Source organism: Sorghum bicolor, chromosome 4, assembly GCF_000003195.3.
Source record: "Sorghum bicolor cultivar BTx623 chromosome 4, Sorghum_bicolor_NCBIv3, whole genome shotgun sequence".
In the NCBI taxonomy this organism is placed as follows: Eukaryota; Viridiplantae; Streptophyta; class Magnoliopsida; order Poales; family Poaceae; genus Sorghum; species Sorghum bicolor.
This window is the reverse complement of record NC_012873.2, coordinates 9,673,152-9,700,279: the sequence shown is the minus strand read 5'-3', so window position 1 is coordinate 9,700,279 and position 27,128 is coordinate 9,673,152. Positions and strand designations below refer to the sequence as shown.

General features: G+C 38.8%; 1 protein-coding gene across 1 annotated transcript; it reads right to left on the bottom strand.

Moving 5' to 3' along the window:
• Positions 361-3,309, bottom strand: LOC8073819 (U-box domain-containing protein 4). Its single transcript, XM_002451791.2, has one exon. It carries the CDS (start codon positions 2,886-2,888, stop codon positions 699-701), a length of 2,190 nt encoding a protein of 729 aa, XP_002451836.1. The 5' UTR covers positions 2,889-3,309; the 3' UTR covers positions 361-698.

The following is a 27,128-nucleotide window of genomic DNA, read 5'->3' as shown; positions in this document are numbered from 1 at the left end:
CTTTTGCAAAAAGGTTGTCTTCAGTCGAAAAATATCTTCAAGAATCAAAGCGCTCTGCCTTTTTCGGGATGTATGTTCTTCAGATCAGATTGGCATCTATTCCCTCTCCTATGCAACAAGCAGCACCAGTTCTCTTTGGTCGATCAAAAGCAAGACACATATATGTTGAAGATGTATTTGTGATAATTCATCCTCTGTTCTATTACAAGTCCATTGGTGAAATGATATATCATCTCTTTCCAATGTTGCCTCAAAAGTAAACTACTCCCTCGGTCCCAATTTGCAAGTTGTTTTGGCTTTTCTAGGTACATAGCTTACACATGTACCTAAATATAAGTGATGTGTAGAGACAGTAAAAACTATATGTCGGGAAAGCCAAAACATTACGATTTGAAATAGAGCGAGTACTAAATTATGAGAACGGTTTACAGCAAGTTGCATACATATTCGGTGTTTTTGAAACTGAACAAAAAATAAATAATTTCCAAGCTTGCCCAGGAAACATCAAGCTGGAATTCTGCCTGTAAACCTATATCTGCACAGTTATTCACAATCACATACACCCAAGCACATCTGATATATTTGATTCTTTGGATTAAATTTGTATACCTTCATTTGAGGATGCAATGAAAGAATTTCAGGGACAAAACTCACCAAATGTGACAATTATGTGGGCTCTGGAATGGATTTTTTTCCACCTAGGGCACAGGCACTGAAATTGACACAGGGTTTGACAACTCCCCGCTGCCAAAGCTTGCAGCGCGCCTCAATGTGCTGTTCCCTACCAATGAATGATCAACCACTGTCATTGTACTTCCTAGTGCCAAAGCCGATGGCATTTGGCTTCTCTGGCACATCTTGACAATCAAGCTTGCCTTCTTCTTGGCACGCTTTGTTCCTGTGAGCGTGATGTTCTGTATTACTGTGTTCAACCCAGGTATCCTTGCCACACGCTGTACCAATGTTGATCCACCTCTCCGGCATATCTCATATAAAGCTGACACTGCATTCTCCTTGCCCTTTGGAGTTCCACGCCTCATTAACCCAACAAGGCTAGTGATCACCGTTTCAGAGCTCCCAACAAGATGCACGATGGTAGCCTGCTTCATCAGCAGAGCCAGAGCACCAGCAGCTTCCTCCGACACAGTGTCATTCCTCAGTGATTCAATCAAAGCTACAACTGCAGAAGACTCAAGCATCCGACCGGAGCTTTCTGGATGTGTTGAGAGGTTGAACAATGCCATCACTGCGTCTTTCTTTCCCCTTGGTGTCCCTTTGGTCAGCATAGAGGCAAGCTCCTCCACAGCCCCTGGCTCATTCATGATCTTTTTCTTGTAGTCATGGACCACAGATAAACTGAAGAGCGTAGCTGCAGCATTCTCCTTGGCCTCTGTCGTCCAACCATTCTTCAACACACTGACGATAAGATGCAGGCAATTGTCTTGTTCCATAATCCTTGTCTTGTTCGGCTCATAGATTGATAGATTGAGCAGTGCAGTCACTGCATTCTCCTGTGCCATCCAATCCGATGACAGCAGCAACCTGCATAGCAATGGTATCGCACCCAACTCAGCAATGAACGCCCGGTTTTGCTTCCCAGTCTTAGCCAGCAACCGGATTTCCCTAGCTGCAACTGGCTTTGCATTATCAGATCCCTCCATCAGTGTCTTGACCAAAATCCTTGCTGTGGCTTTGTTCGCCTCAATTGCTGCCTTGCTGCTGCACGATGCAGCAACACATTCAATCATCCCCTCATTGCTCTCCGGCGAATCAAACTGAAAGCCATGCACCCCGCACCACTGTGAAATCAAGCTGCGGAGCGCCTGGTTTGGCACAAGCCGGTTGTCAGAGAGGGCCTGGCCGGAGTTGGGGCAGGTGGAATGCCCCTCGTCGATCCACTGTATGATCGACGGCCGGTCATAGGTCTGTCCGGTGGAGACCACCACGGGATCGCGCATCAAATCCAAAGAAATCGGGCAGGAGAACTCCTTGGGCACCGAGAAGGAGCTGTCGTCGCTGCAGCTCCAGGAGAGCAGCCGCTGCCTGTTCCCTGCCGACAGCCAAACACGCAACGCCTTTGTGTTGCTGGGGTCGAAAAGGGAGAAGAGGCAGTACCGGAGCAAGGCGACGACGCCGCCGATGAGGGGGAGGTCGGCGTCCTCCTCTTGGCTCAGGATTTGCTCCTCCAGGTATTCGATTTCAGAGCGGCAGGAAGGGGCGTCGGAGATGCCGATTTGGAGGAGGAGGGATCGGAGTGTGGAGGGGTCCGGCGGCTGGCCGAGCTCGAAGTGGCGCAGGGCGGCGAGGAGGCGGTCTCCGAGAGCGGCCTCCGCGGGGTCGTTGTAGTGGGCCGGCGCCCGCCGCCGGCAGCGCGCGCGGAGCAAGTCGAGGTACTGGGCGGCGTCCCACGAGAGGCGGAGCGAGGCGGCGGGGAGGACGTCGAGGACGACGGCGAGCTCGGCGTCGAGGTCCCGGAACGAGGCGGCGAGCTGGGGCGCCCGTAGCAGCGCCCACGTGCGGCCGGCGGAGGCGACGTAGGAGACGAGCAGGTCGGCGCGGAAGAGCACGACGTAGAGCTCGCGGAAGCAGAGGTTGGCGGCGTCGGAGAAGGCGGCCTCCCCTTCGTCGGCGAGGAGGAGCAGGAGCGAGTCGAGGAGCGCGGAGAGCAGCGCGAGCCTCCGCATGAGCGCGTCGAGGTTCCGTCGCTGCGACGGCGGGGGCGGGGTCGCCAGCACGTCCGCCGCGAGCGACGCCAGCGCGCGGAGCAGCGGCGCGCCGGAAAGCCCCGTGGGCGCGAAGAACGCGCCGGCCAGAGGCGGCCTCCTCCGCTGGCGCGGTTGCGGGCGGCGGAGCAGGAACTCGACCGGCGACGAGGCCGGCGCGGCCATGGGCGGCGAAGAGGACCGGACCGGAGGAGCGCAGATGCCCCCCTCCCCCCCGCTCCTCGGTGGCTGGGAGGAACGGAATCCCTCCCTCCCCGTTTCCTTTGACCGACCCCTCCCCCGCCTGAGGAGGCGAGGCGGATAGGCGATCGATTGGGTGGGGGCGCGTTAGGTTAGGTGGGAGACGGGCGGCGACGGCGCGGAAATGGTCGCGCTCGCGCAGGCGTACCCACTGCCAGCGTCGCGTTGCGCGCTGGCGCCTGCTGGGACTGGGACCGGGACCGGCGCCACTTGGGATTGGGAAGAAACGGCGGCCGGCCGGGAAAGAGGCGGAGGAGGCGAGGAGGAGGAGGAGGAAGAGGAAGCGGAGGCGGAGGCGGAGGAGGGAGAGGAGGGGAGGGGAGGAGGACGCCCGACCACGGCTTTCGTCTTCTAGAGAGGTGAGCGGTGGGGCCAATGGCGCCAGTTGCTGACATGTCAACCTTCCGCTTGCTTCGGTTTTCATTGGGATCCACGGTTTTTTGTGTGTTATATTTATTATTTTCCTTCGGTTTCCCCTCCTTTCCTTCTTTATTATTGCTATTTTTTTCAAATTTTTTATATTTATGTCATGATTTTTTTCTGATCTGTTTTTTTACTTTATATATAACTCACCTTTCATTCATTCTGTATTTTTTATTTTCAAACTTCTCTCACAATCATATGATCTAGATTCATGATTTATATGTTCGCCTACCATGCAAATGCTACATAATGGTATACCGTCTCCGTTTAATCATCCGTTTAGCCCATATAATTGACCGTTTAGCTTATTTAATGGATTGTTTAGCCCAAATAATACCGTTTAATGTTTAGGAAAAAATTGCTTATATGCATAGCTCATAGCAACGATGACACAGAGTTTAATTGCAATATTGGTTTCATGTGCAACACACTGGCGTATTTACTTGTATATTAAAGAGCAAAGTATTTAATAGTCTCATGTGATCTTTGCCTCGTCTACCTATGGCATAGATTAAAATATTAGATGAAAAATTATCTAGAAATCGGACAAGTGTGTCGTATCTTTTATTTGTGGATGGGAATTATTTCTATAGAACATAGAGATATTGCTTGCCATCTCACAGAATTTGTATGTGATCTTTGCCTCGTCTACCTATGGCATAGATTAAAATATCAGATGAAAAATTATCTAGAAACCGGACAAGTGTGTCGTGTCTTTTATTTGTGGATGGGAATTATTTCTATAGAACTTAGAGATATTGCTTGCCATCTCATAGAATTTGTGAGGATGGCATTTTCTTTGCTACGCTCTACTTTTTAGAAGAGAAATTTTCCTACACCTTTTTTTCTACTACGGAGTATTAGAAAAAGAAATGTGAGAACTGACAAGTGAAATCGAAAGCGACAGATGAGCTTTCTCCGCACAACAATATATGTTGATGCGGTTTTGTGCTTCGCCGAGATCACAATCAAGATGTTGAATGGTGTATATATAGCGGATTGATGTCATGGTAGCGGATCGTGGTATGCTACCACGAACACAAGTTTCAACAGTGATCCAATAACCATATATAAGTTTATGTATATATATCATGAAAAATAAAATAAAGTAGACATTAAATTATACTTATTAGAGAACCGATGCCTCATATATACTTGAAATGAAATGTAGAAATTTGGTATTCCATATATTAGATAGAGATCATCATCACATATAGAGTTTATAAAGCAATAGATTATGAGAGCCATTAAATACTTATGAGACAAAAAAATTGGTTAGCATTGTCAAAAGAAGTAACCTCATTGCATCGCTACCATGCTGCTGCGGTTGCTATGAAGAATAGCAGCCGCTAAGTTTCAACATGTTAAATCTAGTATGTTATGACGTAGCTATAACCGATAGGAGTCTGCTACCACAATTGTATAATCATGATGGTTGTTCCGTTAATCAGTATACAGTGTTGATGCGGTTTGTGCTTTTCGTTTAAAAAAACGAAAAAAAAAGAGTATACGAGTGTTCCTTTTGAAAACCGTTGATCCACTGTAGTACCTTAGGCCTTGTTTAGATCCAAAAACTTTTTGGATTTTGATACTGTAGCACTTTCGTTTTTATTTGACAAACATTATCCAATCATGGAGCAACTAGGCTTAAAAGATTCGTCTCGTGATTTACAGGTAAACTGTGCAATTAGTTATCTTTTTTATCTATATTTAATGTTTTATACATGTGTCGCAAGATTCGATGTGATAGGGAATCTTGTAAAGTTTTAGGTTTTTTTTTATCTAAACAAGGCCTTAGGAGAGACACTTGTACAGGGGTAAAATGGTAAAAAGCGCGTGTTCCTTTTGAAAACGGGGGCGTCGTAGTACTCCAGTCTGTAGGGTCGAGCGGACGTATAGGCATTGGAAATCTAGGAATGCGTGCGTAGGTTTTGGGAGATCCGAAGAAAGTCAACGGGGTGCAGTCTGCCTGGCACGCAGAAGAGGAGGGCCAGTGGGCCCACAGCCCACAAGGCAGGCAGGCGGGTGGCAGGCAGAGCGTCCCCACTCCCACTCCCTCCGCGTCGCCCCACCTCCTCACCGCATGTCATGTCGTCGTCTGGGGCGTAGTAGATGCTTTGGGGGTAGCATTTTTTTATTTAATAATTGTTGTACAATGATAGATCTAAAAAAGTTTTGCAAAACTAATTACACGATTTGTCTAAATAACTAATTACACGATTTGTCTATAATTTACGAGACAAGTCTTTTAAACATATTTAGTTTATGATTGGACAATATTTGTCACGTATAAACAAAAACAAAAGTGATATAATGCACATTTCCCAAAAAAATTTTGGAACTAAACAAGACATATATTATTGTTTAGTTCACCCAAAAACCAAAACTTTTTAAGATTTTACATCACATCGAACCTTGCGGCACATGCATAGAGTATTAAATATAGATAAAAAAATAATTACACAGTTTGTCTGTAAGTCACGAGACAAATCTTTTAAACCTAGTTACTCTATGATTGGACAATGTTTGTTAAATAAAAACGAAAATGTTATAGTATCAAAATCTAAAAACTTTTTGGATCTAAACAAGACAAGTTCAAAAGATTCGTCTCGCAAATTACAGACAAATTGCGTAATTAATTATTTTTTATCTATATTTAATGCACCATACATTTGTTTAAAGATTCGATGTAATGGAGAATCTTGTAAACTTTTGGAATTTTGGATGCATCTAAACAAGGCCTTAATCGTTGAAAATTTTACAAAATGGTTATGGTAGTAATTTTATTTGTATTAAATAATTATTGTTTAATAATAGATTAATTAGGTTTAAAAGATTAACAAACTGTATAATTTTTTATATATATTTAATGCTTTATGAATATGTTGCAAGATTTGATGTGATAGAAAATCTTAAAAAGTTTTGCAATTTTTTTGGGAACTAAGGCCTTGAGGAGGTGAAAAGTTTTTGTGTATTGTAACACTTTGTTTTTATTTGGTAATTATTGTCCAACCATAGACTAACTAGACTCAAAATTTCGTCACGCAAATTACAGGCAAACTGTGTAATTATTTATTCTTTTTATTCTCACCCTAAAATCTAAAACTTTTTAAGATTCCCATCACATAAAATCTTGTGGCACATATATGGAGCATTAAATACAGATAAAAATAACTAATTCCATAGTTCGCCAGTAATTTGAGAGATAAATCTTTTGAGTCTAATTAGTCCATGATAGAACAATAATTATCAAATAAATCGAAAAGGTTTTTGATCTAAGGCCTACTTTAGTTCCAAAAGTTTTTAAGATTCTCCGTCACATCAAATCTTTAGAAGTATGTATGAAGCATTAAATATAGATAAATAATAACTAATTATACAATTTGTCTATCATTTACTAAACGAATCTTTTAAACTTAGTTAATCTATAATTAAATAATAATTATCAAATACAAATAAAAATATTACAGTACTCAAAGTCAAAAAAAAAAGTCGCAGGCCTAAACAGCCTCTGGTCTGTGCTGCTGACCGGCTGGCTGCACCTGGGCCCGGCTCTGCATCATCCGTCACCCGCCGTCGCCGCTGCCAATCTGCGATTCTGCTATCGACGGTCACAGGAACGGTCCAAAAGGATTTCTCGGCGAGCGCACCGTGTTTAGCGACAATAAAGTATTTTTATTTATTTGTGATAATTATTGTCTACTAACTAAATTTAAAAGATTCGTCCCGTAAATTTCAACTAAGGACTCATTTTTTCCTGGGAGCTGATCCCGGTGAAGCGAACGAGGCATAAATTGTGTAATTAGTTTTTATTTTTGTTTATATTTAATATTTTATGAATGCATCTAAAGATTCGATGTGACGGAAAATCTTAAAATTTTTAGATTTTGGGTGGAAGTAAACAAGACCCCGGACTACTCCTACAGCGCCCTCTGTTCCAAATCACCGTCGTTTTAAACTCTTCTTTTTGCAAGAATAGATTTTGTTACGGGTTTAGAGATACGAAGTACACTATAACTAAAGATGTAGCAAAATTAATATATTATAAAGTAAAGATTGAAGCAACCTATAATTTGAGATGGGTAAAAGTACTAGGGACTACGTTTTTACTTTCTCCTATATCCTAACAAAGAAATAATTTCACTATCTTCTTTAATATTTTTACTCCTATTTGGCTTGTCAGCAAAACTTGGCACACCAAATATTGGTTATGTCATATTTTCTTTAGCTGCTCGGTTCACTGCCACAACTATGGCATGTTGTACTGTAGTAGTGTTTGGTTCTCAGCCATCACACGCCAATCCACATCTAAAGTTGTCACACTGTTGTTTAGTTAGTGATTAAAGTTTGGCACCCACAACTTTTGCAGTTCATATCTCCACCACGGTCCACGGATGTGGTGCCACCACAAATGTCGCTGGAAACCAAACACGCTCTATGTCCCACATGTTATAAACTTCTTTCGTGTCAAACTTTAACATAAATGTGGCTTGTTTTGCTTGTTACACTTTCTGTGACAGCTATAATTTGCTGAAAGTGAGACAGTGACAAACTACTGCACCAGCCAAAGAGATCCAAGTGACCTGTATACTGACCCAAGTTTAATAACTTGTACTCCCTCCATACCTGGATTAAGTGACGTTCTGGACTTCCTCCCTAGTTTCGCAAAGAATGACGTTGTAGGCTCAGAAGACTTCAGATGGACTGCACTGCCCCTGCCCTTCTGTCTTCCGCCTCGATCCACGCAGCCTCATTCCGCAGTGCCGCGCGCGCCAGCAGCGAAACCTGCCCAAACGTCGTGCCCAAACACGCCTAGTGCCGCGCGCGCCAGCCAAACGTCGCGCCCAAACACGCCTACAGCGCCATACAAAATCACGGCCAAGTAAAAAAATGCGTACGCCACAGGAATCGAACCCTCGCCCTCGCCCACGAGCGCCTTGACACCAGCCCCGATAACTATTAGAACAAAGAATGTTTTATGTCTAGGTACACCCGCGCCTCTATTTAATAAGGGCAAAACCGGAAGATTACCCTCTAATTAATGACTCCTTGGTAAACACAATCATGTCCTAAACGTCATGTATTTTTAGTATGGAGGGAGTATACTATATATTATTATTACCTCTAGAAATGGGAGTTCCTTTTCAAGGAAAGGGAGAGCTACTACATTACTCCCTCTTACCAAAAAGAACAATGTTATGGGATATATATAGGTCCAAATTTTTTAATTTTAACTAGATTTATAAAAAAAATCTATGCAATATTTATCTCTCTAAATAAGTTTATTATGAAAGCATATCCAATAATCTATCTAATGATACTAATTATGTATTATAAATATTAATATTATTTTACATATAATTGGTTAAAGTTAAAAATTTGACTTTCTTATGAAGCGAGAACAATTTCTATTTTAGAAAGATAGAGTACATCATGATCCGGGTGGTGCAATCTGTGATGATGTTGGAATGGACCAGTGATGTTTTTGGACTCTGTGCCATCTTGTTTAACCGTTCATCTTATTCTAAATTTTTATATAAAATATTAATTAATTATATTATTATAACTTATTTTATCATTAAAAATGCTTTAATAATATTTATTTTATTTATAATTTGTAAAAAAATAAAATAAATAAGATAAATAAAACGACATTTCCCGTCGGACGGAGGGAGTAATTTACACGCGGCAGAGCAGAACGCACCGGATTCGTTCGATCAAATCACTGTGCAGTTCCAGCCCGGTGGCTCTACCTGGTGCTCTGCTCTCCCACGGCCATGGCCATGGCTAGGCAAGGGTCGGAATTCTTCGGGTCCGAACGTTCGGACCCGAGCGCTCCTCCGATGATGTTTCCCGCGCTGTCGATGTTTTTTCCCGCGCTCCACCGGATGAAGCCAAAGCAGTGTCTGGCTGTTTGCCAGCAAATACGGAGACTGCCAACGTACGATGATAATCCATGGACCTCTCAGGTATGTAGTTTCTTTTTATTTTTCTTTTCTTTTTTTTTCTTTTTCCTTTTCTTTTTCTTTTTATTCTTTTTGTGCTTCATTTCTTTTTCCTTTTTACTTCTTTTTTATTTTCTTTTCTTACCTTTCCCTTTCTTATTATTTTTTCTTTCCTTGCTTCTATTTATTCTTTTAAATTATTCTTTTCACTTTTTATTATTTATTTATTTATTATTACTATAGTTAATTATTATGTTTTCTTCATTTTATTTTTGTCTTTATGTTTTTTCATTTTTTGTTTTCTTTCTTTTACCTTGTTTCTTTTGCCTTAATGTTTTCTATATATCTTTTATTTGCCTTTTATATTCACTCTAATTGATTGTTTTTTCATCTTTACTATTTTTTTTTTGTATTTTCATGAGATGCTATGTTTACCTTTTAGTTTCTCCTTTTTATTTCTTTTATTTCTTTTTCTTTTTTTTATGTTCGCACATGTGATGTTCTATTTATACTTTCTTTTTTCTTTTGATTTCTTTTCTTTTGTTTCTTTTTTAGTTATGTTTTATTGAATTCATTTTTTTATTTCTTAATTTCCTTTTCCTTTTCCTTTTCGGACAAAGTGTCGCAGCTCATGTGCACGCCTGATACTTTTGATTCCTTTATGTAGGTAGTACTTAGGTTTTTTTTTCTATATTTTTATGTTTATGTAGTATACACATGATTTTTTATATTCACGTTTTATGCATGTGATGTTATGTGATGTTTTTTATGTTCACGTGATATACATGCAGTGATTTATGATGTATTTTGTGATATTCACCTAATATACATGTGATGTTCTATATATGTTTTTGTGATGTTCACACATTATACAAGTCATGTTCTATGATGTATTTAGTGATGTTCACATAATATATATGCGGTGTTCTATAATACATGAAGTGATGTTCTATGGTGAATTTAGTGACGTCCACTTATTATACATACAATGTTCTATAATGTATTGAGTGATGTTTTATTGTGTATTTAGTGATGTTCACTTAGTACACATGTGATGTTCAGTTTAGTACACATGTGATGTTTTATAGTATATTTTTAATGTTTTAAAAGTATTCATATGATGTTTTTTTAATTTTTTTCTCTACCACAAGTGTTTTATTTTTTTCTTTATGCTTTGCTATAGATTTTATTTTTTTATTTACATTATGTATTTATTTATGAATCTAAATCTAGAACATTATTTTTTTAAACTGAGAACATTTATTTAGGAAAGACGGAACATTTATTTTCTGAACCAAGAACATTATCTTTGCTAAATAAAAAATGTTCTATCTCTATAAGATAAATGTTCGTCAATAAAATTTTATCTAAATATATCCATGTGGGATCTTGTTTTGTAGAATTTATTATAAAGAACACGATGGTGTAATCGGATTCTAATTTAGATATTTAGTTTAGGAGTTATGACTTTTTAAAATTTGTAAATGAAAGTGGAGAATATATGGATGGAGTGGGACCTATAGGATGGACAGCCTCTGCCAAACAGTCAGCTATCTATACGCATATACTGTTTCTGCAGGATGGATAGATGTGTGCTATCTTTTATACCGGCTCTGCAGAATGGACAGATTTTTATTTGCACGCACCTACTTTATTTGGGCGGGAATTAATTAGGCGGGAAGCCATCGCACTGTGGCTTCGGTCCGGCCAATCGGACCCTAGCAGCCCCCGGCAAGGGTGGCCCGCCCGGCATTGCAAAAGGTAATAAAAGGTACTGTAGTAGAATTTGGTTCCCATTCGCATTTCAGGCCTTGCATGTTGCGCTGCTGGGATTTGTGATTTGTCTGGCCTTTTTTTTTCGAGTACTGTATTTGTTTGGCTGGTTGTGCGTTATCTACTACTTCCTATACAAACTTCAATTCTTAAAATCCATGGTAGTCAAACTTTTAAAGTTTTATCAACTTTATAAAAAAAAACATCAATATCTATGACATAAAATAAGTATTTTATAAAAATATATTTTATAATAAATCTAATAGTACTAATTTAGTACTATAAATCTAAGCATTTGTTTTTTCCTAAAAATTTGGTGAAAGTTAAAAAAAATTGATTTAAGATAACTTAGAAATTTAAGCTGCCAGGAAGAGAGGGAGTACTCCATCTTAAAATAGATATTATTCTCGTTTTCTGAGAAGTCGAACACTTTTAATTTTAACCAAATATATCTAAAAATTATTAATATCTATAATACATAATTAATATTATTAGATACAACGTTGAATATATTTTTATAATAAACTTATTTAGAGATATAAATATCCATGTATTTTTTTGCAAATTTAATCAAAGTTAGAAACATTTGACTCATACATGTCCCATAGTAAGTTTATCCTAAAAACTAAGATTCTCGGCCATATCGAATCTTGCGGTACATGCATAAAATATTAAATATAGAAGAAAACAAAACCTAATTGCATAGTTTGCCTGTAAATTGCGAGATGAATTTTTTGAGTCTAGTTAGTCCATGATTAAACAATAATTACCAAATAAAAACAAGAATGCTACAGTATCCCAAACTAATTTTTTTTAGAAACTGGGAGGGAGAGAGTATCTAGCTGTGTTGCACAAGCAGAACCCTTTGTCTTGTCCCCCGCACCGGTGCACTATCGGGGCCTTGTTTAGTTCAAAAAGTGAAAAGTTTTTGGTACTGTAGCACTTTCGTTTGTTTGTGACAAGTATTATCTAATTATGGACTAACTAGGATCAAAAGATTTGTCTCGTGATTTACAGCTAAACTGTGTAATTAGTTTTTGTTTTTATCTATATTTAATGTTTCATGCATGTGCCACAAGATTCGATGTGACGAGAAATCTTGAAATTTTTTTGGTTTTCACAGTTAACTAAACAAGGCCCGGATCGGGATGCTCATGCTCTCGCTCTCCCGGTCGGCCACATCACCCACACTCCATGCCATGCCCCGTGCTATTTCCTTTTTGCTTTCCTTTTCTTTTTCAAAAGACGAGGTGTTTTGCTATCACTGAGTGGTCTGCAACCACTTCAAAAAAAAAAACATCTACACTAGTTTGCTATAAACTTGAGTGTTGTAACGTCCTGTCTCTATGAGGTCGGATCAAAAAACAAATATTAGTATATAAAAGTAGCCTATATTTTAGAAAAACTACCAGATATAAGTGGGTCTAGCCTTGTGGAGACATGATGTTATAAGTACAATTGCATAAGCGGTTTGAGCTAATCTCTAAAATACTTGTAGGCCTTTTTTTTTTCTTTTCTTTTTCTAAACTGGTGAACAACGACGATGACTTTTTTTGTGGAAGCGGTAAGACGGATTGCTATGTTTCAACACACGTACCCAGATTTTTGTTATTTGGAATCCATCTACGTGTCAAGGAAGCCGCTTTTTCTTTAGGCAAACTGGTTGTCTAGCAGAGAAGCAGGTAAGGTTGTTAGTGTAGTTGATTCATCTCGTCGTGTGTATAAGCATTCCTCTGCACACAAATAAGCGCCATTTTTCTTTTTTCCAAAATATATATGCTACTACTTTTGTGTAATACTACCTCCGTTTTCATTTATTTGTCACCAAACTTTTACTGTGGCAATTTTGATCATACGGTTTTTTTTTTTGCAAAAGGCTTATGCATGAAGTTTTCACATAAATGATTGTTTATTGAACACACTTCATTAGTGTTATATACATTAAAGTATTTAAGATTTTTCAGAAGAAAAAAACAGATGGTCAAATTTGCTACAGCAAAAGGTTGGTGACTGGGCCTTGTTTACTTCCATTCAAAAATCCAAAATTTTTCAAGATTTTCCGTCACATCGAATCTTTAGACGCATGCATGGAGTATTAAATGTAGACGAAAATAAAAATTAATTGCACAGTTTGGTCGAAATTGACGAGACGAATCTTTTAAGCCTAGTTAGTCCTTGGTTGGACAATAATTAGCACAAACAAACGAAAATGCTACAGTGCGTGAAATTTTTCCCTTCACAGACTAAACAAGGCCTAAATACAAACAGAGGGAAGTATATATTTATAAAAAGAGTTTTCGATGCAAACCCATATATAACTTTGAAATGTTCAAACTACAAAAACAAAAAGAGTAAATTAATCAAAGTTTGCACTTTATTTTATACCACAAAGCTGACAGAGTAGCTATATAGTATGTGGCAATACTAGTACACGATATGAGATTCGAATCTCTTCCATTCAATTCACGCGTTTTTTCTTAATTAATCAACCAGCGTTGTTGGTTGGAAGGCTTTCAGTATCTCTCGGTCTCCGTCGCTTCCGTTCCATCCTTTTCGTCGAGCGGGTCATCAGAATCAGAATAGTACTAATACGTGTACGTCATATATTGAGGTGCACTGATCAGATACGTGGCTTAAGTACATTTGTTTAAACTTATTTAATGAATCTATTGATTATTAAATAATATTTTTTATAATAAATCAGCAAATAATACTTTAGCCAAGCGGACAACCTCAAATCAATTGCCGATTCCTTGACTTTGCAGCTTCTTTTAAACTGACAGAATCGTATATTTTTCTTTCACAAGCATGCATGGAGTCGTCAAATTTCTGAAATTTCAAACAAGTACCAGTTGCTTCGTTGAATTCTTTACGGGGGCGGTTACTATACTACCTAAAACGTTTGATTTCTTGGACAAACTAAAATCATCATCAGGAAGAAGAAGAAAGCGTGCTTTGGTGCGCGTACTGTGTGTACTCTGGGAGATAAATTAATGCCTGTACCGTACGTGCGTGCTCGCATGTGTGTTGTTTAATTGTTCAACGCATTTTGTGCTAATATAATATTATTAGTTAATTGTTTATGTTCAATGCAAGGATGTTGAGAGTTGATTGATGGCGTGACGTGATATATATTGAACAGTTCCGTGGTCAATTATGCAGGCGGCGCACGACAAAATCGTCTCTTAATTAGACTGCAGGTGCATGACGACGGCGGCGAAAATTATTAGTGGATACTAGTATTGTGTAGTCTGGAACCTAATACTCTTTCTAAATGCCTCTTTCACTCTACTACGGAGCAGACAAATCGGGAGCCAGAAGTTAGGAGACCACCAAAATGACTTGGACTTTGACCAGTTTCCGTCTTATTTTGAAATCCTTTTTCCATTCCATTTAGATAATTTGAACTTATTGTAGTACCCTCAGCTCTATATGGGACGGGCAGAAGACCATTTTGCATGGGACTTAGCTTGGCTAAGCAGGAGAGCAAAATGGTCTTCCTGTGAATATGTTTGGATCCATCCAACTAGGAACAACTCTAAGAGCTTCTTTATATTTTTTATATTGATATGAATAATATTTTGGTTAAGAAAACCCACCAACAACCTTGTTCAGTTTAATCTCCAAATATAATTACTCACTTCATTCCAAATTATAAGTTATTCTAATATTTTTGAAGAGTCAAAGCATTTATATTTATTCTAATAATACTTATTCTATATCATAAATGCTATTATTTTGTTATATAAATTTCATCAAACTTGATATACTTTGTCTCTCCAAAAGTTAGAATGACATAATTTAGAATGGAGGGAGTACCATTTTATATTTATTCTCCAAAATACGCACACAAGAAGCTGTTAGAAGGTGGGAAAAATATTTCAAATGACTCTCAAAACGAGGATTTAGAAAGTGTGTTTAACAAAGACTCTTGTAGATGCTCTAATAGTTAGGTGCTAAAAATTGTTGAGGTGGATCTTAATGGACACGGCTAATATTAGCATGGCATCTAGGTAACAACTTTCACGCTAGCTATCTATTAATTATCTCGACACAATTAATCATTTGTAAAAATACACTTTTTTCCTCCCACCTAACTTTATCTATTTGCCTCTCCAATAATAGTATATAAGAAAAAGAAAACACATTTTATACAAAACTACCCATGGATCCACCTTTTAGGTGATGGATCCCAATGACATCTGGCTAATAATTAATCAGCTAGCAACTCCAACAGTTTTGCAAATTTTGTTTGGCAAATTTTGTTATTTGCCAACTCCCAAAACGATATGGGGAGGGAATAAAAAGGACATCTCCAAGTGTTTGGCAATTTCGACTTGGCAAAAACAAAATTTTGCTAGTTCTGAAGATCAACGAAGAATCATCAAGTTGTCGGCTTGCTATAAAAGCACAGACATGCAGAATGCCAAGCCTATTCTAGGTGTGCATAAATGCCAAAAAAGGAGAAGAATTTGCCAACTTGCTATAAATGCCAAACCCAATTGTCAAACTGTTGGATAGAAGATTTTGAGAGTTTTGGCAAAAAACAAAAATACCAAACCTATTTGCAAAACTGTTGGAGTTGCTCTAACTAATATCAGTTGTGACCTTTTAGCTTATACAATTACTCCTCCATTCCAAAAAAAATGCAATCCTCTGTATGAACCAAGATAAATTTTCTCAAGTTAACTAATCTTATAGAAAATAATATCAATATTTCTGTCTCTAAGGCCTTGTTTAGTTCGTGAAGAAAAAAATTTTGCGACACTGTAGCACTTTCGTTGTTTGTGGTAATTATTGTCCAACCATGGACTAAGTAGACTCAAAAGATTCGTCTCGTCAATTTCGACCAAACTGTGTAATTAGTTTTTATTTTCGTATATATTTAATATTCCATGTATGCGTCTAAAGATTTGATGTGACGGAGAATCTTGAAAAATTTTAGATTTTTGGGTGGAAGTAAACAAGGCCTAAACAGATTTACTATGAAAATATATATTCTATAATTAATCTACTAATACTTATTTAATGTAAATAATTCTTATAGATTTATCAACATAAGATAGGCCCTAAAATCCAGGCCCTATCATATGTTTCGCACAGGGGCCTCCAATTTATAGGCACAGCCCGATCATATCCAATCTCCTGTATACAGTAGTTTAGGAGATGAACATGCTGCAAACAGATCTCCTATCTCATATTCTATACCTATTTTTTGAGAGATGTTCTAAAAGAAGCACTATCTCTTCTAAATAAAGGAGACAACACTCTCTGCTCTATCCCAAGTTTTAGGCAATCTGCTGCAGCGGTACTCTTCTGTATCTTACTATAGGGTACTCTCTTAAAATAACTTAAAGCGAGTTTAGCTGGAGGGAGTAAAGTTTAACAGGTAGTATTCATTTGTTAATATAGCAATGAGTGTCCAATTACGAACTAATTAAGCTTAAAAATCATCTCACAAATTATTTCTCTAGTTCTGTTTGTAGTTTCGTAAATAATTTATATTTAAAACTTTCTATATGTGTCCAAATATTTGATGTGATAAGATTTAAAGTCTAACACACTTAGAACCAAATGAGCCCCATAGGAGATCTCATGGAGATGCTCTGACATATTAAGAGGAAACATACCAGCAAGCTTTTGTGTCAGCTCAAAATTTGTTTTGTTGACCCGGCCGCTGCGCCGATGATCCCAGCGGAAACAAGGAAACGCTAACAAACTATGCATGCCTTTTGTTTCCCGTAGACGTGGCCTGGTTTAGTTTCAAAAGATTTTCAAGATTTCTTATCACATATGTATGTATGAAACATTAAATATAGAGCCGATCATCCTAGCGGAAACAAGGAAACGCTAACAAACTATGCATGCTTTTTGTTTCCCGTAGACGTGGCCTGCTTTAGTTTCAAAAGATCTACGTGGCCTGGTTTAGTTTCAAAAGATTTTCAAGATTTCTTATCACATGTATGTATAAAACATTAAATATAGATAATAAAAACTAATTGTATAGTTTACCTGTAATTTATAAGATAAATCTTTTGAGCATAATTAGTTTGTGATTAGATAATAATTATCAAATACAAATGAAAGTGTTACATTAGCCAGACAAAAAAATCGTGAACATAAGGAGACCTAACCGAGAGTGCAGGAGAAAGTGCCGTGTGCACATAAGCAGCGGCGATAAATGATATCATGCGAGAGATGGAGGCAGCTGGACGACACGGGTTTTGTGCTCCTCAGGCTGCTCGTGTCATCAAGTGAGTACGTGCTTGGCAGCCGTTGCCCGTTGCCTTGCCAATCGAGCCACCGGATTTTGCTCAATGCGGTGTCAATCATACGAGGCGAAGTGTGATGCACATGCAGTGTTTCTTTAGCCTGTTTGTTGGTTTAAAAAGTCATGACTGAAATTATTGTTGGCTAATTTACATTGCTGCATGTTTGGGCATTAGCACCAGTCGAGAAAGTCGGGAAGGGCCTGTTGCCCCGGTTCCCGAGCCGGTGCTGCCCTTCCGGGACTAAAGGCCCACCCTTTAGTCCCAGTTCAGGGCACCGGTGCTAAAGCCCTCTCTTTAAAACTGGTTGGTATACCAACCAGTTTTAAAAGGTTCTGCCATGGCTGCCATGTAGCAGGACTCTTTAACACCCAAGAAAAATTCTCAAGCTTCAAGATGAAAGAAGATGAAAATGTGTCGGAAATGTTCCATCTGCTGCAAGTCATTGTGAATGAGCTCAAGGCACTTGGAGAAGAAGTGAAATATAGTCAATTCTCTATAAAGTTCTTGAGAAGCTTGCCCAAAAGATTTGACACATTGATCACCGTGCTAGTCAAGCCAACACTTAGTGAATCAACTCCCCAACAAGTTTTTCAAGAGGTGATGACCGACGATGACAAGATGATGAAAAGGAAGAGTTGATCAAGAAGAAGAAGGAAGATGAAAAGAAGGATGATGAGAAGAAGAAGAGTGTGGCATTCAAGGCCTCTACATCCAAGGGCAAAGCCAAGCAAAAATCATCAAGTGAAGGTGATGCAAGCTCTTGTGATAGTGATGACGATGAGGAAATGGCTCTTCTTGTCAAGAGATTTGGCAAGTTTATGAAGAAGAAGAGCTATCGGGCAAGAAGGAAGAAGAGGTCCTCCAAGAAGAATGACCATGCCATGAAGTGCTTTAGATGCCATAGCAAAGATCATCTCATTGCCAAGTGTCCCTATGATAGTGATGATGAAGATGCTATCAAGAAGGAAAGAAAAAAGTAAAAGAAGAAGCAAGAAAAGAAGGAAGGCTCGAACAAGAAAAAGGGTGATTGCCATGTTACAACTTGGGATAGTGATGACTCCTCAAGTGATGATGAAAGCACCAAGAAGAAGGGGCATACTAGCATTGCAATTCAAGGAAAGAGCTCCATCTTTGACACTCCATCATGCTTCATGGATAAGGCCACTAAGGTATCATCCGATGATGAGAGTAACCATGTTAGTGATAGTGATAGTGATGATGATGAACCCACTAAAGATGAACTAATCACTATGCTAGAAGATTGCACTCATCACTATAAATAAACTAGAAGGGAGTGCAAGGCCTTGCTTAAGGATAAGAAAACCCTTACGCAAGAACTTGATGAGCTTAGAACATCTTATGAGAGTCTAAAGGAAGACCATAAGAATCTTCAAAAGGCTCACACTAAGCTTGAATAAGCTCATTCCTCTCTAGTTAACAGATGTGAAAATGAGCCAACTAAAATTGAAAAAGCTAAAACTTGCAACATAGGCATAACATGTGATATCTTAAGTAAGCCTATTATTGTTGCTTCTACTAACCCTTCATGTAGCACATCTACATCATCCTCATCTAGTAGTGATGGTTTCACTTGTGACTCCACACTAAGATTGAAAATGAAATTCTCAAGGAGGTAAAAGAGCTCAATCACACCTTAGCAAAGGCTTATGGTGGCGAGGACCGCTTGCTTATGTGCTTGGGTAGCCAAAGAGCTTCTCTCTACAAAGAGGTATTGGGCTATAACCTTAAGAAAGGCAAGGTCGCCTTTGCTCCTCACAAGACACGTTTTATGAAGAACAATAGCCGGTATTACAAAGCTTGCAAGCAAGTTGGTTACCTAGAGCAACAAGGTATGAACAAGAAATCCAAAGCTAACGTATCATCAATTAAGCTTAATTCCTTCTATGTGCTTACCAAGGATACAAAAGGTGTTCATGCTAAGTTCATTGGTGCACCATGGATGGGCTTAAAGAAGAAAGCCATTTGGATACCAAAGAGCTTAGTTGCTAACCTTGGAGGGCCCAATCAAGTTTGGGTACCTAAAAAGAATTGATCTTGTCTTGTAGGTCAATTATAAAGCCAAAGGAAGGCATTGGGTGCTTGATAGTGGGTGCACTCAACATATGACCGGAGAGTCTTGCATGTTCAAATCAATTTATACTAGTTAAAATGGTAGCTTTGATTCTATCACTTTCGGCAACAACAAGAAAGGCAAGGTCAAAGGGCTTGGTAAAATTGCTATCTCAAATGACATGAGCATATCAAATGTGTTGCTAGTTGAAAGCCTAGATTTCAATCTCTTGTTAATTGCACAACTTTGTGACCTTGGATTTAAGTGCATTTTTGGTAGTGATGATGTTGAGGTGGTTAGTGTTGATGGATCAAATTTGATATTCAAAGAATTTAGACATGGTATCTTATACTTGGTTGATTTCAATGACAATAAAACTCAATTGACATCATGCTTGCTTAGCAAATCAAGTTTGGGTTGGTTGTGGCATAGAAGGCTTGGTCATGTTGGAATGAAACAATTGAACAAACTATTGAGCATGACTTAGAGGCTTGAAGGATGTCACTTTTGAGAAGGATAAACCATGTAGTGCTTGTCAAGCCGGAAAGCATGTTGGAAATGCACATCCTAAGAAAAGTGAAATGAGCACATCAAAGGCATTTGAGCTATTGCACATGGATTTATTTGGGCCGACAACATACACTAGCATTGGTGGCAACAAGTATGACTTTGTGATAGTTGATGACTACACTAGATACACTTGGGTGTTCTTCCTCTATGACAAGAGTGATGTTTGTGATCTATTCAAGTCTTCTGTCAAGAGGGTACAAAATTAGTTTGAAACTACTATCAAGAAGATTAGAAGTGACAATTGTAGTGAGTTCAAGAACCCAAGAATTGAGGATTTGTGTGATGATCTTCGCATTGGACATCAACTCTCTCCAACATACACTCCTCAATCCAATGGTGTGGTTGAAAGAAAAAATAGAACCTTGATTGATATGGCTAGGTCAATGTTTAGTGAATACAATGTTAGCCATTCATTTTGGAGTGAAGTTATCAACACGGCTTGCTATTGTAGCAACCGTCTCTATTGCCATGAGAAGGTTAGGAAGACACCATATGAACTATTGAATGAAAGAAAGCCCAACATTGCATACTTTAGAGTGTTTGGTTGTAAATGCTACATTCTCAAGAAAGGCACTAGATTGAGCAAGTTTGAGAAGAAATGTGATGAAGGTTCTTACTTGGTTATTCCACCACAAGCAAGACATATAGAGTTTGGAACTTGGCAAGTGGCACACTGGAAGAAGTCTATGATGTTGAGTTTGGTGAAACCGAGGGATCTCAAAATGAAGCTCAAAATCTTGATGATGTGAGAGGAGATCAACTAGCAAATGCAATGAATAACATGGATGTAGGTGACATAAGGCTGAGGCAAGTTGATGATGATAGTGATATTCACATGATCAATCAAGAAGTGCAAATTGATACAAATCAAGCTAGTACTAGTGGCTCTCATAATGACGATCAAAATCAAAGTCAAGAAAATGGAAGCAATCAACTCGCAATACTCTAACCTACAAGCATAGCAAGGGATCATCCATTGGATCAAGTCATTGGTGGTATTCAAACTGGTGTACAAACTAGATCAGGACTAGCATCCTTTTGTGAGCACTATTCATTTATCTCATTTGAAGAACCAAAGAGAATAGAAGATGCATTAAAAGATTCCGATTGGGTAAATGCCATACATGAAGAGTTAAACAACTTCACTAGAAATCAAGTTTGGGAGCTTGTTGAGAGGCCAAAGAACTACAATGTGATTGGCACCAAGTGGGTCTTTAGAAACAAGCAAGATCAAGATGGCATAGTTGTGAGAAATAAAGCAAGATTGGTTGCACAAGGCTACACTCAAGTTGAAGGTCTTGATTTTGGAGAAACATATGCACCGATTGCAAGATTGGAGGCAATTAGAATATTATTAGCCTATGCTTGTGCCCACAACATCAAGCTCTATCAAATAGATGTGAAGAGTGCATTTCTAAATAGATACATAAATGAGTTGGTTTATGTTGAGCAACCTCCCGGTTTTGAAGATGACAAGAAACCCAACCATGTTTACAAGCTCAAGAAGGCTTTGTATGGTTTGAAGCAAGCACCTAGATCATAGTATGAGAGATTAAGAGATTTTCTTCTCTTTAAAGGGTTCAAGATGGGAAAGGTTGACAATACCCTCTTCACTAAGAAGTTAGGCAATGACTTGTTTGTGTTGCAAATCTATGTTGATGAATCATCTTTAGATCAACCAATCAAGACTTTTGTGAAGAGTTTGGAAGAATGATGGCAAATGAGTTTGAGATGTCCATGATAGGAGAGCTTAGTTACTTCCTTGGACTTCAAATCAAGCAAATAAAGAATGACACTTTTGTAAGTCAAGGAAAGTACATCAAGGACATGATCAAGAAGTTTGAGTTGCAAGAAGCTAAGCCAATGAGCACACCTGTGGGAACAAATGATCAACTTGGTAGTGATGCAAGTGGAAACATGGTATATCAAAGGTTATATCGTTCTATGATTGGAAGTTTGCTCTATGTCACCGCATCAAGGCCGGATGTGATGTTTAGTGTGTGCAAATGCGCAAGATACCAAGCTTCACCTAGGGAGAGTCACTTGAAGGCAACCAATAGGATATTGAGGTATCTTAAAGGGACTCATGATGTTGGATTATGGTATCCAAAGGGGTCCAATTTTGAGTTAATTGGATATTCAGACTCCGACTATGGTGGATGCAAGATTGATAGAATGAGCACAAGTGGTACTTGTCAATTGCTAGGAAGGTCTCTAGTTTCATGATCATCAAAGAAACAAAATATTGTTGCACTTTAAATCGCTGAAGCCGAATATATTAGTGCCGGTAGTTGTTGTGCACAATTACTTTGGATGAAAGCCACCTTGAATGACTTTGGAATCAAATTCAAGAATATGCCTTTGCTATGTGACAGTGAGAGTGCAATCAAGATGACACAAAATCCGGTTCAATATTCAAGAACCAAGCACATTGACATAAGGCACCATTTCATAAGAGACCATCAACGAAAGGGTGATATTTGCATTGAAAGCATTGGCACCGAAGATCAACTAGCCGACATCTTCACAAAGCCACTTGATGAGAAGAGATTTTGCAAGTTGAGAAATGAATTGAACATACTTGACTTCTCCAACTTGAGATGAGTGCACTCCTATATTTCTATATGACATGACTCTCCTCCAACAGAGCAAGGTAAAGTTGGTTGACATAGCATTCATACTTTGCTAAGGACATGATTAGAACATATAGACATGTTTGCATGACAATAGGCTCATTCATGAAAATCAAAAGGACTGGATGTATGTATGGTACCACTATTGCTCCTATGATTGATTGATCTAGTGGTAGCATACGACATGTTTGTGAGTTTGCAAGCCTAGTGTTGAATCTAGAATATGAGCTTATGATGTGTAATTCAACATGGTCAAGATAACCCTTATACTTCATGAGGTGTGAAAAAGCTTGTCCTTGGATCAAACCAAATTACATATTCTAGGCAAGTGATCTAGATTGAACCACAATTTAACCCTCACATTGATTGACTTAATTCTCACTAAAATTTAAACCTTTGTGGTCATTGATGACGAAGGGGGAGAGAAACAAAGATAAGTCCTAAGTGGGGAGAAAATATAAGTGCTTAAAGGGAAGAGAAAACCTTTTGAAAATGGAAAGGGATAAATTAAAACTTAATAGGGGGAGCAAGCTCATAAACCATTTGTTGCATTTGAATGTGCATTAACATAATGAGGTGTTGCATTGCAAGTTTAAATTCACTACTCTTGTTTGATTAGTGCTTGCAAGAAATAAGAACTTGAATGATGTTTTGAATTCTAGCATAGAGTATTATTTACATGTGGTATCTAGATATATAATATGATCTCACGAGGCATCTTGAGTTTTTGATGTATGTCTAGCTACATTGGTGCTAAGGATGGTATATTGGCAACTCCGATTGGTATCACGCTTCAAAGGTCCATTCTATATACCTTAGCATCATTTTGGTAGTAATAAATCTCCCAAATTTCTAATCCATGCATATGTGCAAGCTTAAACCAAACTCATGGAAGCTCCCTAGCCCTAGTGCACATCCGCTCGATCAATAACATATTAGAGCCTATTTATAACATGCAAGTATTCCGATAGAGGCACACACAGTGCCAAAAGTCCATAACGACATACACTGTGGCATTAGAACATGTGTTACTAATAATAATTTCCCATATATAATCTATATACCTAATATTAAACAGGCAAAATTTCTTTTCACCTATTTTTTCGTTTGGCCCTTCTTTAACTAACTTTGCGAACTAGAGACCACTACTATTTTATTACATTAATATATGGGGTTTCTTAAGGTAACTTGAATAGGAATCCTAATCCAAGTAGACTCCTTCTGTCATACGATGCTTTTTGGCTAGTATAGCGTGATCGAATAGGAAGCCTACTTGAAATAGAAATATAAAAAATAAATAAAGTAGAAAGTAAGCAAATATAAATTTGACAAACCTATTTTTTTATGATCACGGGAATTGATCTAGCTTTTGTGGCTAGTTCCACGCTTGTTAATTAAGAGAAAAAAATTCTTCATCTTCTGCCATCCATCTAATTCGACTCCAACAATTTTTCCGTTTGTATTGAGGCTACATGGATGATTTTTTGAGTGTTAACTTATGTCGTCCTTTTTTTCATCTGGGCAAAATCTTAAACGACTCACGTTCGATTTACTTTCTCACCAGGCCATTTTTCAATCGAACTCATGTTCATTTTACTCTCGCGTTGTTGTTTTCCATCAAGGCTGACTTTTTATTTCATTGCTTACGGTCATACATCCCAATTTTTAATTTTAGTTTTTCATGATTTTTTGAACCATTTTTATCCCGTTCCACCAAAAATAATAAGTGTAAAAAATAAAGACCTTGACTCTTTCCTAAGAAGTAAAGATTCTTATCACTAAGTTAGTGATGATGTATTTTTATCCGATTAGGAATAAAACTTCTCATAGTGAAACTTGGTTCAGTCGATGGTCCAACGACTTCTCAAACAGCGAGTTAAGGTCTTACGATATTTGTTCTCCAATCCAGCCTAAAGAAATTTATCTCTGCAGCACAATATCCAAAATAGTCACCACATATAAAGAAAGACCAATTCTTGATTCGATAAATAGCTAACTTGATACAAGTTAGAACAACTCGCATGTAGCGATGATACAGAGTCATATTATTATACTTATTGGCAGAGGCGGAGTCAACAACTTTGATTAGGGGGTCTAGACAAACATAATGACACATCATATGTGTGATAAATATGTAAACAGTGTTCATAGCAAAAATAATCACAACATTATGATAAAATATGAGTTAAGTATGATGTATTGTATTATTAATAAGGGTATTTAATTTTTTCCCTGTTTTTTGTGGGGGTGGGCATGACCCCTGCTAGCCCCTGGCTCTGCCTCTGCGTAATGGTTCCTATTACAACTCACAACACACGAGTAAATTTACTAGTAACTATTAAAAAAACATATACATACATAACGTTTTTGCAGCCACCACCATGTGGAATGTGATCGTTTTGCACTGGAGTCGTCGCCCAAAACTGCATGGTCGATCACCTTTGCTACAGACGCCGATAATCGCATTATCAGTGCAACAATCGAGAGCCTGAATGCATGCACACAATAATTACCTATCTGACTACATGAAGTTTTTTGTTATAAAATTGATGTTCTACCATTTTAAACTCACCAACATATGCTAGCTATGCGAACAAGAGGCCGAAGAATATATAAAACACACCTAGAGTTATTCTTCTCGAATATGTAAAAAGTTTATACACGTAGAATTGTAGATTTGCTAAAAGTTGCAGATGATGATGACTTACTCAGTACGTCTGAATGACCATTCATTAGCGAATCAGGGACGGCTCGATTAGTACGATGTGAACACGGTTTCTCCGGGATGGACGAACCGCAACAACCGGTCGCCATCGCCAAGGACAGATTACCGGATCGGAGCGAGCAGAACCTAGGACCGACCGACGTTTACAAAAATTCCTTGAGAGGGCGTACGATGCCATGACCTCAGCTCAGCTCAGCTGAACGAGGACGAAGGCCTTGGCCTTGTTTAGTTCGCAAAAATTTTCAAGATTTCCCGTCACATCGAATCTTTGGTCGCATGCATGGAGCATTAAATATAGACGAAAATAAAAACTAACTGCACAGTTTATCTGTAATTTGTGAGATGAATCTTTTGAGCCTAGTTACTCCGTGATTGGACAATGTTTGTCAAATAAAAACGAAATGCTACAGTAGCTGAAAACAAAAAATTTTGCCAACTAAACAAGGCCCTTGTTTAGTTCACCTCAAAAAGCAAAAAGTTTTCAAGATTCCTCGTCACATTAAATCTTGTGGCACATGCATGAAGCATTAAATATAGACGAAAGTAAAAACTAATTACATAGTTTAGCTGGAAATCGCGAGACGAATCTTTTGATCCTAGTTAGTCCATAATTAAATAATATTTGTCACAAACAAACGAAAGTGCTACCGTACCGAAATCCGAAATCTTTTCAGAACTAAACAAGGCCGAAGCCAAAGTAGCATGCAGTCCTTTTGTCGCTAATCCCTACTACGCCGCCTTCTCCCGTCGCAATGGCATAGGCCTTGTTTAACCAAAAAGTTTTCAAAATTCTCTATCACATCGAATCTTGTGGCACATGCATGAAACATTAAATATAGACGAAAACAAAAACTAATTACACAGTTTAGCTGTAAATCACAAGACGAATCTTTTGATCTTAGTTAGTCCATGATTGGATAATATTTGTCACAAACAAATGAAAGTGCTACAGTACCGAAAACTTTTTACTTTTCGGAACTAAGCAAGGAGTTTATCAGAGTAGACGGGCGAGACGACGCCGGTGCAAGCTCGTCGTGTTCTGACTGACGGACAGCGCGCCCGCGTCACGGCAGCAAATTTTCCAAATGGTTGTGATGCATGCATCTATCGATCAGAGGCACATGCATGCCGAGGTGCACACCCAATTCGCGTCGCGTTCCCCCCTGCCGTGCCACCAACCCGCTTGACTTCACTTGAGCACAAATACTTTAGCTAGCTAGTCCAAGCAAGACAATGCATTCATCGACCTACTCCGACGACCCAGCTTGTTCATAATAATTTTATAGTAACAAATCAGCTAATAGTATTTTCAGTCATGATTTATTAGCGAAACGAACAGGCTGAACGTTGCAGGTTTCATGCCCGGTTGACAGCAGCCAGCGCTTTGGAACCCAGGTTTTTCTCCTATCGTTGTCGCGCAGTGGTGCTCGGCCAATCTTTTTTTCACCACAACAACGAAGGCGAAACTGTTTTTTGAATGGCCGCTACACCTTTCCAACTCGCTAGCGGCAGCACCTTCGGCTCTTCTTAAAAAACACGAGCACCGCGCCCGAATACCAACATTTGGATGAAGACCTATCTATCCTTCCATCCTGTGTTCATGCATGGCTGTCTGGAGAGAGAGAGGAGAGGATCCGAGGAGAGAGCAGAGGACCACCACCGATTTGGGTTTTGGGTGGGGAGGTTCCAATCACACACGACTCCCAACCCCAAGTGTGGTGTCCAGCTACGTACTACTAGAACATGATTGATG

Bases quoted from the DNA above. Each gene is read 5' to 3' on its own strand.
- LOC8073819 (XM_002451791.2), bottom strand. From the start codon at position 2,888: ATGGCCGCGCCGGCCTCGTCGCCGGTCGAGTTCCTGCTCCGCCGCCCG.